Source organism: Haplochromis burtoni, unplaced genomic scaffold (genome assembly GCF_018398535.1).
Source record: "Haplochromis burtoni strain Fernald_Lab_line unplaced genomic scaffold, NCSU_Asbu1 Contig_62, whole genome shotgun sequence".
NCBI classification, from domain to species: domain Eukaryota; kingdom Metazoa; phylum Chordata; class Actinopteri; order Cichliformes; family Cichlidae; genus Haplochromis; species Haplochromis burtoni.
In genome coordinates this window covers 2,133,828-2,147,741 of record NW_024582423.1, presented here as the reverse complement: position 1 = coordinate 2,147,741, position 13,914 = coordinate 2,133,828, and the positions used below count along the sequence as shown (strand labels likewise).

At 43.0% G+C, this 13,914-nt stretch overlaps 1 protein-coding gene across 3 annotated transcripts; it reads left to right on the top strand.

Annotated features, from left to right (window-relative positions):
* Positions 1-4,918: 4,918 nt before the first annotated feature.
* Positions 4,919-11,389, top strand: zfand5a (zinc finger, AN1-type domain 5a). Of its 3 annotated transcripts, none has more exons than XM_005922759.3 (6): positions 4,919-5,247; positions 8,402-8,563; positions 8,976-9,078; positions 9,190-9,275; positions 9,804-9,932; positions 10,029-11,389. In XM_005922759.3, the coding sequence occupies exons 1-6, from the start codon at positions 5,217-5,219 to the stop codon at positions 10,175-10,177; spliced, it is 660 nt and encodes a 219-aa protein (XP_005922821.1). In that variant the 5' UTR covers positions 4,919-5,216; the 3' UTR covers positions 10,178-11,389. The 3 variants fall into 3 exon arrangements, with proteins under 3 accessions (XP_005922821.1, XP_005922822.1, XP_042077136.1); XM_005922760.2 differs by having other exon boundaries at positions 4,920-5,169; XM_042221202.1 differs by lacking the exon at positions 4,919-5,247 and adding an exon at positions 5,281-8,082.
* The last annotated feature ends 2,525 nt before the right edge of the window (positions 11,390-13,914 follow it).

Sequence of the window (13,914 nt, the reverse complement as noted above, 5' to 3'; positions counted from 1 at the left end):
GGGGGGGGTCTACTTTAGAGAAGCATCACCAAAACCAGTTCTTTTCCAGCTGTACTGGGTAATAAACACAAATTTGTAAACACTTTCTGCAGAAAGCCTGCCTGTGTTTCCCTGATAACAACAATCTGCCAGTGAACTTTGTATAGCATTTATTTTGCCTGAGTTGCACGACTGTTGACACTAAATGAAAAGCAGCAGGAGGTTTTGGCCCTAAGGGTAAAACTTGGCTGTTTTTGTCAGGGAGAAAGAAGAGAGCTGAGAGGACAGTGCAAGCTAATCCAGGTGTGACTCAGACTATAGACATTTGCCAGGGGGGACTAAAAATGACGTAATCATTGTAAACAGAGACCTGGCATATAAGGATGTCTAAGGCACAATGTTTGATGTGCACTTTCAATAGATTATTTACCCCAAAGACTATCTAGGATGAGTGACTGCACCTGAGCAAAGATTAGACCCATTTATCAATAGTACAGACTGTAGAAAAACAGGCGTCTTTAAGTGTTGCTGTTGGCATTTTGCCAGGATTAATAGCAAGTCTTTACTACTTGCCCATCTAGATGTTTCCCTGTCTTGTGTTTTTTTCCCTCAAGAAATTCCTTCTTCCTGTTTCTGGGTGTTTCTGAGGAGGGGATTTGACTATTTCTCCAACACGGAAATAAATGCTTAAAAAAATACCTTCACACTGCAATATATCAAAAGCAGGCAGAGGGGGAAAGGGGAAAATAAACGGTTTACATGGATGAAGAGAAAGTGAGCTGCTCAAATTTGCACACCATGTTCACGGGCCAGCAACAGATGTGTGTAGGTGTGAGCGAGAGACAAACAGAGAGCATGGTAAGTATGCGTGAGTAAAGCAGCGTCATCGAGCAGGCAAGCAGGCCTTGGCAGACTGTGGGTGTTTTTATGGGTGGGACTTGGCTGCTGCAATTGACAGATTACAGTGGTGGAGGCGTGGCTTGCCCTTGCAGTCAGAGGAGCACGTGGCTAGGCCCGTCTGCACGAGGGAGCAGCAACAAAGACCAGCCAGTCTGGGCCACAGGACATCTGCTGCACACCAACACACACACACACGCACACATGCAGGGGTTCACATTTGATCACCACATGCAGACATGTGGTCAGGTCATACATAGAGTGTCTTATATCAGCTGTGAAGGGCAAACCCACACAGAGCCTGTAAATGGAAACTGATTTTTTTTTTAAATGCATATGCACCACCTCTTCGTTGGCCTTTTACATGAACCATGTGTGCACAAGTCTATACACACACTCCATATTAATCCAACAATTACCCAGATACCCGTGTACAGTGAGGCCTGTGTGTGAAGAGGAAAGAAGGAGGAGGAGGGACTTTAGATAGAGACTGTGGTGGGAAACTTTTGGGGAACTCCTCCCTGCTCACAAATAACAAGAAGCACATTCACGAGAGGTTCAGGGGAGGTGTGCAGTACCAGAACAAGCAACAGACTCAGTGGTCCTTAATTTGAGCCTGTTGTGCTGCTCATTCTTCCCCTTTAATGGTTTGAGTCTCTTTAATTTTCTGTCTGCCTATCTCTTGGAAGCATTCTCTAATTCCAAAGTGCTTCACTGAATGTTTCCTGAACATTTTCAGCAACAGGAATTTTCAGCAAATCTCTCCCTGATCTCCCACCACATCAGATAGACACAGTCTGTTCATGAAAAATGCTTCTCTTTATTTACTGTAGACCACACAAACATCTACACACAAACAGTACCACCCCCTTCTTTATGGGGGCTGCGCATAAAGCCGAGCGTAGACAGAGCAGGGTAGGGAGATCAAGTTTAGAACCGATGGTTTTAGTCAGAGCTTATCAAGCCCCACACACAGCTTATGTAAATGGATAAGCTGCCATCTCCACCACTAGCCCCTTTATCGACAGTGTCTCACCACACCGACGCCAGACACAGGCAAGCTGTGCCTCTGTGTGTGTTTGCACATGCATGTGTGTGTGTGTGTTTGTGTTGGGTCGACCAATATCTGCCTAGTAACTACAGACAGACTGCTCCAGATTCACATAAGTAATCCTCACACCCTTACACAAACACACACACGCACAAGAAAACACACAACAAAAGAAAACAAAAGAAATTGTAGGCATCTGTTGCCACGGCAGCATTGTTACTCAGCCCCTCACGTGTATGACATGTTAATGTACCGTATAAAAAAGGGACATACTGCTACAACAAACAGATACAAAAGCCTAGCTATGACAGCGAGGGGGATGGGTAACGATACTCAACACCTCCCACTCTCTCCTCGGCTGCCCCCTCCTCTCACTGAAAACCGTGAACCTTCACATACTGAACAGATATACGTTTCAACACATGCTCCTTCTCGTCTGCTCCCTGCAGGGCTGTGTATTAACACAACACATGCGCACAAAGACCTCAGTGTAATCCCAGTCTTCCATCCACCCTTCTTCATTCACATATGAAAAGCTTTCGGGCTAATGTCAACAGAGGGATAGTGCTACACGCATGTATGTACACACAGAAGACCATTAGCATGAAACTGCAGCGTGGTGGGTTGCCACAAGCACTGTTTTGAGCCTGTGTTGTAATATGTGAGCTGTGAGTTAAACTATAACTGGAAACTTTTTACTGAGGTTTGATTAGAGAAGAAAGACCGGGTTATAAAGGCTATATAAAAGAAGTCATGGTCATCAAAGCTTGTCTTTCTGAAAATCTCAAAAGATAATAAAACTGTGATGCCACGTGATATTAACTTGTACAAAAACACGCTGTTTTATGATAATGTAAGGAGTCTTCCTTAGGGTTTGTTGGCATGCATGCACTATGTTCCTTTAGTTATGTTGCTTATTGGAGATCAGTTGCTTTATTAACTCTCCAAATCACCCAGTCAAACACAAAGCATTTCAGTCGTTTCATGATTTTTACCTTTCTTCTTTTAAAATACTTTACTCTTAAAATATACCATAAAAATAACGAGTAAATATGCAATCAAGTAAACCTGTCCAAATGGACACAGCACAGGAAGCTAATAAAAGACAAGTAGGTCAGACCACAAGCTGTCCTCTGTTCATCTGTGTATGATGAAACCAGTTTTAGCAGCAATGTTTCCGCATGTGTGTGTGTGTGTGTGTGTGTGTGTGTGTGTGTGTGTGTGTGTGTGTGTGTGTGTGTGTGTGTGTGTGTGTGTGTATAAGAAGGAAAGAGAAGGACTTCCCCTTGAAAAAGTCAGCTGAAGATCAGCAGTCACTTTTGCTTTCACTTAGCTACCACCATTTTTCAGTTTCCATATAAAGCTAGTTTGAACCGGATCAAACACACTGAGAAATCTCAGTGATTTCCAGACTTCTGTAAGCTTCTAGATTTCCACGAATCGACACACAGAGAGATGACAACATCCCCCCGCCCCAAACACAAGCTCACACCACCCGACTTCAACACTTTTTTGTTTTTTTCAGCTCTGACCTGTAGTGCCTGGGGATTTGTGTGATGTTATGCTGACAAGGTGGGAGGGGATATGTAGAGACTTGTTAGACCTTAAGGCACAGTACCCTATGTATGTACTTAATTATGTAGTATGACGCATTTGCAAGTGAGTGGAGAGTACAGGTGTATTTTGTATCATAAAAACAAATCCAGTGGATGTAATGCTCTGGTGGCTGTTGATGTAAAAACAATGGGTTAAGTCAATTAAAGAGACCCCTCAAACTTTGTGTCAATTTTGTTTCACTATAAACATTTTTTTACCACAAGGAAAGACTTTATTTTAGAAATACTGAGGGCCAAAGAGCCTTTGCTGCCAATTTGACATTTGACAAGCCACCAAAAATAATTTGTAAGATGTTTTCTACTTTTAGTAAATTAATTTAACTGGAATATTTAACACAGCTACTTTGGTAATATAGCCTTACCCATAATGGCACAATTTGGACTACTACTTGTATTTGTGCAGAATAAGATATTTTGCTGTTCTAAAAGCTCACTTTGAGTAATGTTTTGTGACTAAAATCTCTTTTCAGTTTCTTTTATAAATTCCCAGAAATCCCACTAAGGGCTTACCCTAAGCTCTTTCAGTGGTCACAGTCCAGTAACTAGCGCCAGCCTTTATTATTTCCTCAAGGCATTATTCTAACAGATGTACACCTTTAAAAAAATTCCAATCTTATGGTGCTGCTCACGTGTTTTTCTTGAAAACTTCCCCAACATCAACACAGGTGCTCGGGTGTTTTTCTCTTATACAGCTATCTTTGTGAAGACTAGTTTGACTCTACAAAATAGTTACAATGTCTGAACATTTTTAACTTCATCCACAATTTTTAAGAGCTGTTTGATGTTAGCAGTTTTGATTTGAAATAGGGTTAAAATCAGGGCCTAACGACTGACTGGGCCCTCACTGGGCCTAACAGTATTGATAATGTCAAGGTCACTATTTAGTATCAGTAACTGGGACATTAGCAGTTTGTAGCCAAATGTTGTGAAATGAGTCCGCTTGGCTTGTCTCCTGGAAAACATGTTTACAACCTGTACGTGCTTTGTTCTTCTGACAGAAATAATCATAGGCCATGTGAGTAGCAGGAGGGGCGAGGCTGTCACATTAATAGTGCCATCTCACAGATAAGTGTGTAGAATCTTCTACAAAGAGGCATCACGGATCACGGACCTGCATTCTTCTTGTTTTAATTCACTCATTGTCAGCACCATTATTCATTCATCCTATCATTTAGGTGGATTACTCAATATGGTCGTCCTTGTAGGAGGATGACGAATAGATGTGTAATAACGCAATCACGAAGTGGCGCAAGCGCAGACTGCGTTTCAGCGCCCTCCCTTTCTGGCAGAGCTGTACACAGAGCTCGAGGGCTCCGCGGGTAGCCAATGGGGACACGTTGTTTTACCCGTGACATCACCGCCACTCCTCTGACTAAAGAGGGAAACAAACATCCATACAGAAGGAACGGGAGAGGAAGAGAGAGAGGAAGGAAGGTAGGAGGCCGAGGAAGGGAGACTTAAAACCCCTCTAAACCTGTCTGGCACCGAGGACGACGGCACATAACCGAAGCAAGAAAGAGAAAAGGACCTCACCGGGACCTGAAATCAATCGACATTTCCCAGCTGCCCACACTAACGGCCACTTTTCCCCGTCGTCTCGCGAGAAACTTCATCGATTTTTAGCAGGTGATGATCTTGGATTATTGTTTTTTGGGATTTTTTTCTGAATATGGATGATTTTGGAAGTGAGCTCGGCTTATCGAGGTAATCAGCCAAACGATGGGTGTTTGCAGAGGTGGCGGTCGGTGATGGCGACCTTTAACGGTGGATTGAAAGGTCAGGCGGTGCGTTGCGTGATGGCTGAGTGTGATAAACAAGCTTTTTCCACCCCCCATTTCTTTAGCTTGTTAAAGTTGCCATCACCACCATCTCCTCCTCCTGAGTAGAAATGTCAAAAGCCCTCGGACGTGATTCCGTCTCTTTCAAGGAGGTGAAAATAACAAGGGAGGGAGCGAGCTAGTTGGTTGCTGTGCCTATTTTTCTGTTTGTCCCGAGAGCTGGGGGATGGGGCACCAAAGCCAGCTAATTCCTGTCTAGAAATAGAAAATTCATAAGCTGAATAAGCAAGCAGGGCGAGAGAGTTGCTTTCGAAATTGCTACAGAACATTTTCTTGAATATAGGTTCTCGCACGGCTTCGGCCGATGGAGGAAGTAGTTTCAGCTTTGGCTCAGACGAGCTTTGCTCGATGTGTAGAACTATGTGGCATCACCAAGTCTCTTTCTAAGTGCCTTAGTGTGATTATATAACCGTGGTTGTCCGCATAGCTTCGCTTAAATCACGCAGAACACCGCATTTCAGTACAAATAAAACGATTAAGGCGAACTACAAAACGATGTCTAAACAGGAAGCAGGGAGATTGCAGACAAAGGAAGAAAGAAGAAACAAAGGGAGCCGATACCTCACTGTCTAGACAGTGGGTTTTCAGAAAACATTAGTGCCGTTATCTTCCCGTAGGCTTCTCGTGGTTTGTTTTCAACACTGTCCATTTTTAAAGAGCAAATTTTACAGCATGTGACAAGCCCAAATGTTTTGTTTTTTTCTTCTCTCCCCTGCCCTTCAGTGTGACTCAGGACTTTTTAAGCCCAGCAGGGCCTGAAATATGAGCTTGGCTTGCGCCTGATAAAGAAGCACAGTTTCCCCCTTTTGTTTGCTGGAGATTATCACACGTACGTTTTTTGTTTCCGCAGTAGTTTTTGTTGTCCACAGAAATCAAATGGCATAGTTTCTAGTCAGACCAGTTTTCACATTTGGTTATAGTGAAGGGTTTGGATCCTTTGTGAAAGGAAGTTGGGTTTATTGGTCGTGACTGATGATCTGCTCTGTGCTGGAAAGCCCCCGACTTCCTTTTGTTTGGGGTATTTTACAATTTCACATCTGTAGTGTTTCATAGGATTGTCTGGAATAATTCACAAGTGCATGTTTTGTTATAGGTAGGGACTGATTGAGGTGAATGTGTAATGACCCTCAGTATGCTTTATGTATCTCTGGAAGATCCCCCTTTGTTTCGAAAAACATGCAAGTCTTATGAAGTATTCAGCGTGGCCATGTCTTTTTTACCTTATCGCTGTGCTTATAAGGTCTTGGTAAATATTAGGTTACCATGCCTGCTGTTTATCAAACACCTGGACCCATTGTTCCTTTGTGTCATAAAGTTAATGTGTTAACTGCTATGGGCCTCTTTTGTACGGTAATATGTTTTTGCATCGTCAGATGTGATTTAGTCGCAATTTAAATCAATACCTTTTCTTTTATTGAAGTGTTTCTGCGTAACGTGGAGCTAAAATCGTCCAGTCTACATCTAGTCAACACGATAAACTGATAAGTCAGTCAGCTTTAAAAGGAAATTACTGATGATCCATATAAAGGGGGTTGAAATGAAAAGCATTTTGAGCTACGCATTAGTTACTAGCTTTTAGCTGAGTCCCCCTGTCTGGTATTTTTCAGCAGTCAGCAGTTGGACACGTGACACAAATGAAAGGGGAAAAAAAGGTCTTTGTGGGCTTTTCCAAGGAGACCCTTTATTGACATACTGGTGAAAACATCCAGGTGAAGAGAAACGAGGAAGTGGTAGGAAGACAGGTTTGGGTGGGGGTCTGATAGCTAATGGTGCTTGTTATTTAGGACACCTCGGGTGGACTGACAGGACGTTCTAAACCAACTGCCAGAACATTGAGCTCGCCTGCCCTGTTTGTGTCCGTGACCAGAATATAGACGAGCTTCACACCAACGCAAGCAGCTGCTGTGTTGCACCAGAACAGGGCAAAGGTTGTCCACAGAGGAAATATGAGCCCGTTGCTGTGTGTGGATTTTATATTTTATTTTTATTTATTTTCTGTGTGTGGGGGGGCGGGGAGAAGAATCATAGGTGATCGGCTGAGTTGTAAAATGGCCTGGACAGGGCTGGCAGGCACAGCTCTTCTTTCCTATCTAATCCAGGCCTTCCATGTGTATCTGTCCTTTCATGTGGCTGTTTTTGATCAATCACCTCAAAGTCACCGTCTCCCATTACACAACTTCCTGCGCTGTTGCACAAAGACGGGTAGCAAACGTCACAGGACTACTTGTTTTGCCAAGTTACGCACATGCACGCTCATTTTCTGGGCGTATGCGTGGTGAGAAATGACTAGGGAGGTTTTGAAATGCCTTGTAAGGCAAGAGCCAAGGGTAGGGAGGGGAACACTTTGTGAAACAGCTGACCTACTTTGTTTACGCTTATTGTGCCATTTAGCAAAAGCAGAATCTTATTTAATCTGAAGTGTTTCGTATGTTCTTTTGCGATCATGATACCGCGAGTGAGTCAGAGCTTTTGTTTTTAATTAGATGGAGGAAGTAAGGGCCTGAATTTGGTATGAGGAAGAAGAACAGCTGACACTAAAGCCTACGAAAAGCAGAGGATGGGGGGGGATAATGGGAATACCTCTCAGTTTTTCTCAGAACCACCAAAAGAGACGGCAGGAGGGAAGAGGTGACACTGCAGTGAACAAAGCTGTAAAACAGAGCACATACGAGCCTTTGCCAAAGGTGTTGAACAGAGAACAGTGAGTGTTGTTTGTTCTGTGGGATTCCTGCGGAGACACATTCATTACTGTATTCAGGCTAAAGGGCAAGTCAAAACAGAAAGCTGAATTTACATAAAATGACAGCCGTGTTATCAGTCAGCTATGTTGATACTGCAACCAGTTTCTCTGGAACCAGACTAACAGGAAGAGCGGTAGGGGTGGAAATGCATCCAGGAAAACATTTCAGTTCTTTTTTTTTTTTTCTTTCTTCCATGCACGTGTCAGATCGAGGTGTTGGTGTTGCAAACTGCACGTCGGTCTAAGAAGCATTCTCACTCTGTCTCCCTCATTCTTTCAGCAATGGCTCAAGAGACGAACCAGAGTCCAGTGCCCATGCTTTGTGCCACAGGTTGCGGTTTCTATGGCAACCCAAGAACCAATGGTATGTGCTCCGTATGCTACAAGGAACACCTGACACGGCAGCAGAGCAGCGACCGCATGAGCCCCCTCGGCCCAATGGGTAAGACCACACACACAAATTTGATTTGTCTTCTCCTTCAGAGTTACTGCAGCTCAGACTGATTACATCAGTTTCTATGTAAACAAATACATGAACTTTAATCAGTATATTTAAAGCTTTTACTCCACTGTGGATAATAACAGACAGGGTCAGGGTGATGGGGTGCTCCTTTAAGCACTTCTGTGATCCAACATTAAAGTTTTTCATGATGCAAAACACTATCAGTACTTTGAAACAAGGAACAAGGGAGAATATGTCCCAAAAGAGAAGTGACGTTGAATACATTTTTAGATAGGCCTGAAACTGCTGAAAACAGTTTCTATTATTCAGCTCACTTGTTGGCATGCAAACCCACATCACTTGGATTATATTTATTTGGATTTTTAAATTGATTATCATTGTCATCATACAGGCTCAACTGCTAGTCCTACCTCAGAGGCTTCTGCCATCCAGAGACTAGAAGCCAGTCTAGCAAAGGTTGATGCCTCCCCTGCCCCTTCACCAGACATGTCTAGGTCAGTATCCGCTGCCATTAGCTCTCGTGATGTTTGCTGGTTACTTTTCTTGAAATTGAATGAGCAATGTGATGACTGACTCACCTCGCTCCCCGCTGGTTAAACCTGCAGAACCATTCAAGGATCTCTTCCTGTGACTCAGCAAATGACCGAGATGAGCATCTCCAGAGAGGACAAACCTGAACCCCTAGAGCCTGGTAAAAACATGCTTTCATTCCTATTGGTTACTGGCAACATTGCAGGCATTTTACACATACCTAGTTGACAGCTTAAAAACACACTTCTCGAGGCAAACACTGCTTCATAGTTCTTTCTGTAGCCTCAGTTTTATTTTTGATGCTTCGCTGCATACCTTAAGCTCCGTTGTTGGTTTTCACTTACAGCCTCCAAGAAAGAGAGGGTGTCTAAAAATAAACCTGTTTAAAAATACCTCCACTCTCAGGACACTCAGATTTAACGTTGCCTGCCAGAGGCTTGCTCAGAATAGTGTATTCTTTGCTGCCAAGAACAAGAGGGGGCAATTTAGAGATAAGGAAAATACTAATTACTATTATCTTGGACAACAATGCAACATTTTAGAGGCCACTGGCTTTCATTGTCTTGTAAAAGTATGACAAACAGCCTTGTTTGCTGCTCTGGGAATTAAAGGGATAATGACACATTAAAGGCTTCCGTGACTTATGACTTTTTTTTTTTTCCCTCCCGTTGTCTTTCTTTCTGCGTAGTTGTAAGCCAGCCTGCTGCTTCTAGCCCTACTCCTGTAGCCTCTTCTAGCAGTGAGGAAAGTAAGAGTGACACCCCCAAACCTAAGAAGAACAGGTGCTTCATGTGCCGCAAGAGAGTGGGCCTCACAGGTGAGTGAGCAGGTCGCAGTTCAGCATGAATTTCTGTCAGTGCACTTGTGAAACACTCCCATTCCAGCTTTTAACCCTTGATTTTTGCGCCTCCAGGTTTCGACTGTCGCTGTGGCAACCTGTTCTGCGGCATCCACCGGTACTCTGACAAGCACAACTGTCCCTATGATTACAAGGCCGAGGCTGCCGCCAAGATCCGCAAAGAGAACCCCGTGGTGGTGGCTGACAAGATCCAGAGAATATAATAGACGAGACAGAGCAGCAGTGGCAGCAACAATGAAACACCATTGACAAAAGACTGGAGTACGAGTGCGAACCTTTGAAATGAGCATAAATGAGAATGGAACAGACTTGATTTACAAAATTACAACCTCAAGAAGATCATGGAGAGGAAAAAAAGAAAAACATAAAAGATCCTGTCTGAGGAAGATGCATGAATGATCACTTTTCTCCCTCTTTTTTTTTTTTTTTTTTATTAACTCATTAGTTTTTATCCTGTTTTCTGTGGTGTGGTTTTTTGTTTTGTTTTTCTCGTTTTTTGCCGCCGTTCAGTCCGACGTTTTGTTTTTTCTAAGAATATGTATTGTCTTACTAAGAGCAGACCAGGCTACATGTCCAGGATAAGCTGTGCTCCTCTCACCCATACCAGGCGCCATTATTGTGCCAAACCGTAGACGGCCATTTAACACACGCCACCACGTGTCAAGACACTGGCTGGTCTCTCAAAAGCATTCAGACTACACAGAAACAGTCCATACAAGTTGTGTCCCTCAACCTTTGAACTTCTCGCTCTGTGCTCCGTCGGCGCTGGAGTCGGTCAGCGTCTCCTGCCTCGCACGAGGAGGGGGGGATTTGTTGCGATGTCTTTTCCTAGCTTTACCTACCTCACGGCTGCCGCGTTAAGCTACGTTGTCTTCCCTTTTACTTTTTTCGTCAGCTTCGACCCCATCAGAGCAGTTGATCATCGTGACAGTCGGCGTCGGTGAATTCCCCTAACCCCTCCAATCGGCACACCTTGCTTTCACTTTGATGGGTTTTGATTGAGGCTGTTTGGAGGTATCATGCTAGACGGGGACACACAAATTACTCGCTGAAGGAGTTCCACCAACTGTTGCAGGACTGTGTGTGTGTGTGTTTGTGTGTATGTGTGCGTGAGCCGACGTGTGGCCTGAGGGGAAGGATGGCACCCTTCCCCCGTGGGTCTGGTAGGGTCAATGTAGGCTTCAATATTGTAGGGGCATGAATGAATGGGATAAATGCATGAGTCACTCTTCATCTGTGTTTAGTGTTTCACAAATATCATTCAACTTAGGGTTTCAGATGTTTTATTTGCTGAAAGACAATTATCTGTTATGTTTTATTAGCTTATTTTTCTCTTCCATTGTACTGATGTTAGCACATGTATTCAGTGCATTGATGGAGTTAGGGTATGTGAACCATGATTTCTTTTTTTTAAATGCGCTAACAAAACATTCGTGTGAGCACTGTGTGTGTGTGTGTGTGTGTGTGTGTGTGTGTGTGTGTGTGTGTGTGTGTGTGTGTGTGTGTGTGTTGGGCTGTGTGCATGTGTTCTGTCCTCACCTCTTCCTTATCCCTTTTGACTGTGGAGCTACCCAGTTTATCAGCACATGTTTACAGAACTACAGGAGCATGCCAGAGCTAGATTTATGAAAAATAATAGATACCAAGATTAGATGTAACTTCTCATCTGTCTAACAGCTATTGGTCTCTGTGTCTCTGCTATAGAGCACTGTAAGGGGGGAAAAAAGGGAGGGGAAAAAAGTGTGCGTGTGTTTTTGTGTGAGTGCACGTGCACATACCTGTGCGACAGTGTGTTTTCATGGCTGCCTGACACATTGAAACCGATGTATGTTTGTGACTTGTTTCTCCCCCGTATGGATGTGTTTTTTGTTTTGTTTTTTCATTTAAAGTTAACTGTATGTATCCGTTTGAGTTTTTCCTTTCTGATTCTTAGTTATATGCAAATTTGTACAAAAAAGAAAAAACAAAACTGTGTTGATATTTATGTATTACATATAATCTTGCTATCCAGCATTACAACAGAATAGTATCATGTAAATAAAACTGTACAGAGAGACATTACAAAAGGCTGAGTGTGTGCTGATTCAGTGTCCCATTTTGCTTATTGTTTTTGGGGTTTGGTTTTTTTTTTTATTGCCGGTTTGATTAAACGTTAAGATAGAAAATGTGGCCAAAACAAGCAGGTTTTGGATGACTGTGCATAGGACAACTTGACTGAACGTGGCTGGATTATTTTCAGTCAGGACAAGACTAGAGTAGGAGCACCATTTCCCCCGTCATTAATTCCTAAACCAGGCTAACCTGACCTCAGGCCGAGGTCTGGGTCACACAGGAAGTATTAATCTCTGGATTGCGGAACACCGTGTAGGTAGGATGCTTATGAGCGTGTTTCAGGGACACTTCTCACACTCCTGTTTGGAGCCCCAGGGCGAAGGCCGTTCGCAGATGGCGTTAACGGGAGCAGCTGCTCAGACAGCTGAGGTGTCCTCATGTGGTGTTGCTGTGACAGAGGACCACAAAGATCACATTGTCTGGACACACAGCTAAAATGCGATGGATTTCCACAAATGGGTGGGAGGAAAAAATCTGAATCTTATGCCAGTGACAAAGCATTATTAATCACTGACCACGTCTTCTGAACCCGATATGACAGAAGAGTGAGTACACCATGTAACTGATGCAGTGGAATCACACTACATTGTTAACGGTCTCTTTCCACTATCACACAGACTTAACCTACAATTTGTTTCACTGATGGATGCAGATCCATCAGATCTATCTGTGTCATCCTCTCCCTATTTGTCTGTCATTGGGTGTGACCGAGGCCTCGGTGGCCTCAGAGACTCCGACTAGTGGAAAGTGACAGATGCTGTAGCCAGATGTGCAAAGGCGATGGAAGTTATATGGGGCCACAAACAGGAACATACAGTACTCTCCTCTTTAAAGACAACAATCCAACCTTATAGAGCACTTTAAAAACAACATGGTTGACCAAAGTATTTTCCGGGAAAAAAAACAACAGTGAAACTTAGGTTAAGTTCATCTTATTCCTTTTCTTTTCACACACTTTCTACATTAAATCCTGACTGATTCTTGCAGCTCATAGTTGGGTCAAGATAACCTACATTAAACATGCACTCACTATCCGTTTCACATCCATCCACAGCAAAATGATATACATATATTGGGAACTTAGGAGTTTGAGGGGACTATGATAGAGTTGTCTGACAAGTCAGTGTCCCGGAGAAAGACAACTGCTCTCAGTGCTGCCACCTGGATGTGAGAGCTGTATAAGTGCAACCCACTTACCACACATTTTCAAAGCACTTGTGTATCCAATATGAATCACACAGCATCATTACATCATACCAAAACACATGTTTATGACTAACATGTACATAACAGTTGAATAAATGCCTTTATCGGCAAATGAGTCAAGTGCTTCAGGGAAAAGTAGTGAAATAAGCAAAAAAAGAGAGAAAGAGAATCTTTTAAAAACCAGCATATCTTTTCATCAAAAACTCAACAGTGTGTTTAAAAAAATTGTATTAGGGCACTAAAAGCTTTACAAATATGTGGCTGTACAGTTAAAATGTATGTATGTCATTTTAGAAGAATATTGGTGGTTGATGGAAAGAAATGTTATGTGGGATGATAACAACCTCAGAGGTACCTGAAAATCCAACCTGGACAGCTCTTCATTAATCATTGTCATACCTACACAGAATTGTAATTTTTTTATATTTTGAAATATTACATTTTGGATGTTGTAGCTCACAGACTGTGGCCCACGCCGCTAATCATAGAGTTCACAGTGCAGCTGTACTTGTAATTATATTGTCCACAATGAGGCTCATCTTTCTCATTTAGCAATTTTAATTTAGATCAAAATGACAGTCAAAGACTAACAGATGAGTTCCTGAAGATCAGTTCTTGTACA

Excerpts from the sequence above, each read along its gene's own strand:
- zfand5a (XM_005922759.3), top strand. The coding sequence starts at position 5,217 with ATGATTTTGGAAGTGAGCTCGGCTTATCGAG. Across the intron at positions 9,079-9,189 it reads CCTTCACCAGACATGTCTAG|AACCATTCAAGGATCTCTTC; the intron begins GTCAGTATCCGC and ends TTAAACCTGCAG. Across the intron at positions 9,276-9,803 it reads ACCTGAACCCCTAGAGCCTG|TTGTAAGCCAGCCTGCTGCT; the intron begins GTAAAAACATGC and ends CTTTCTGCGTAG.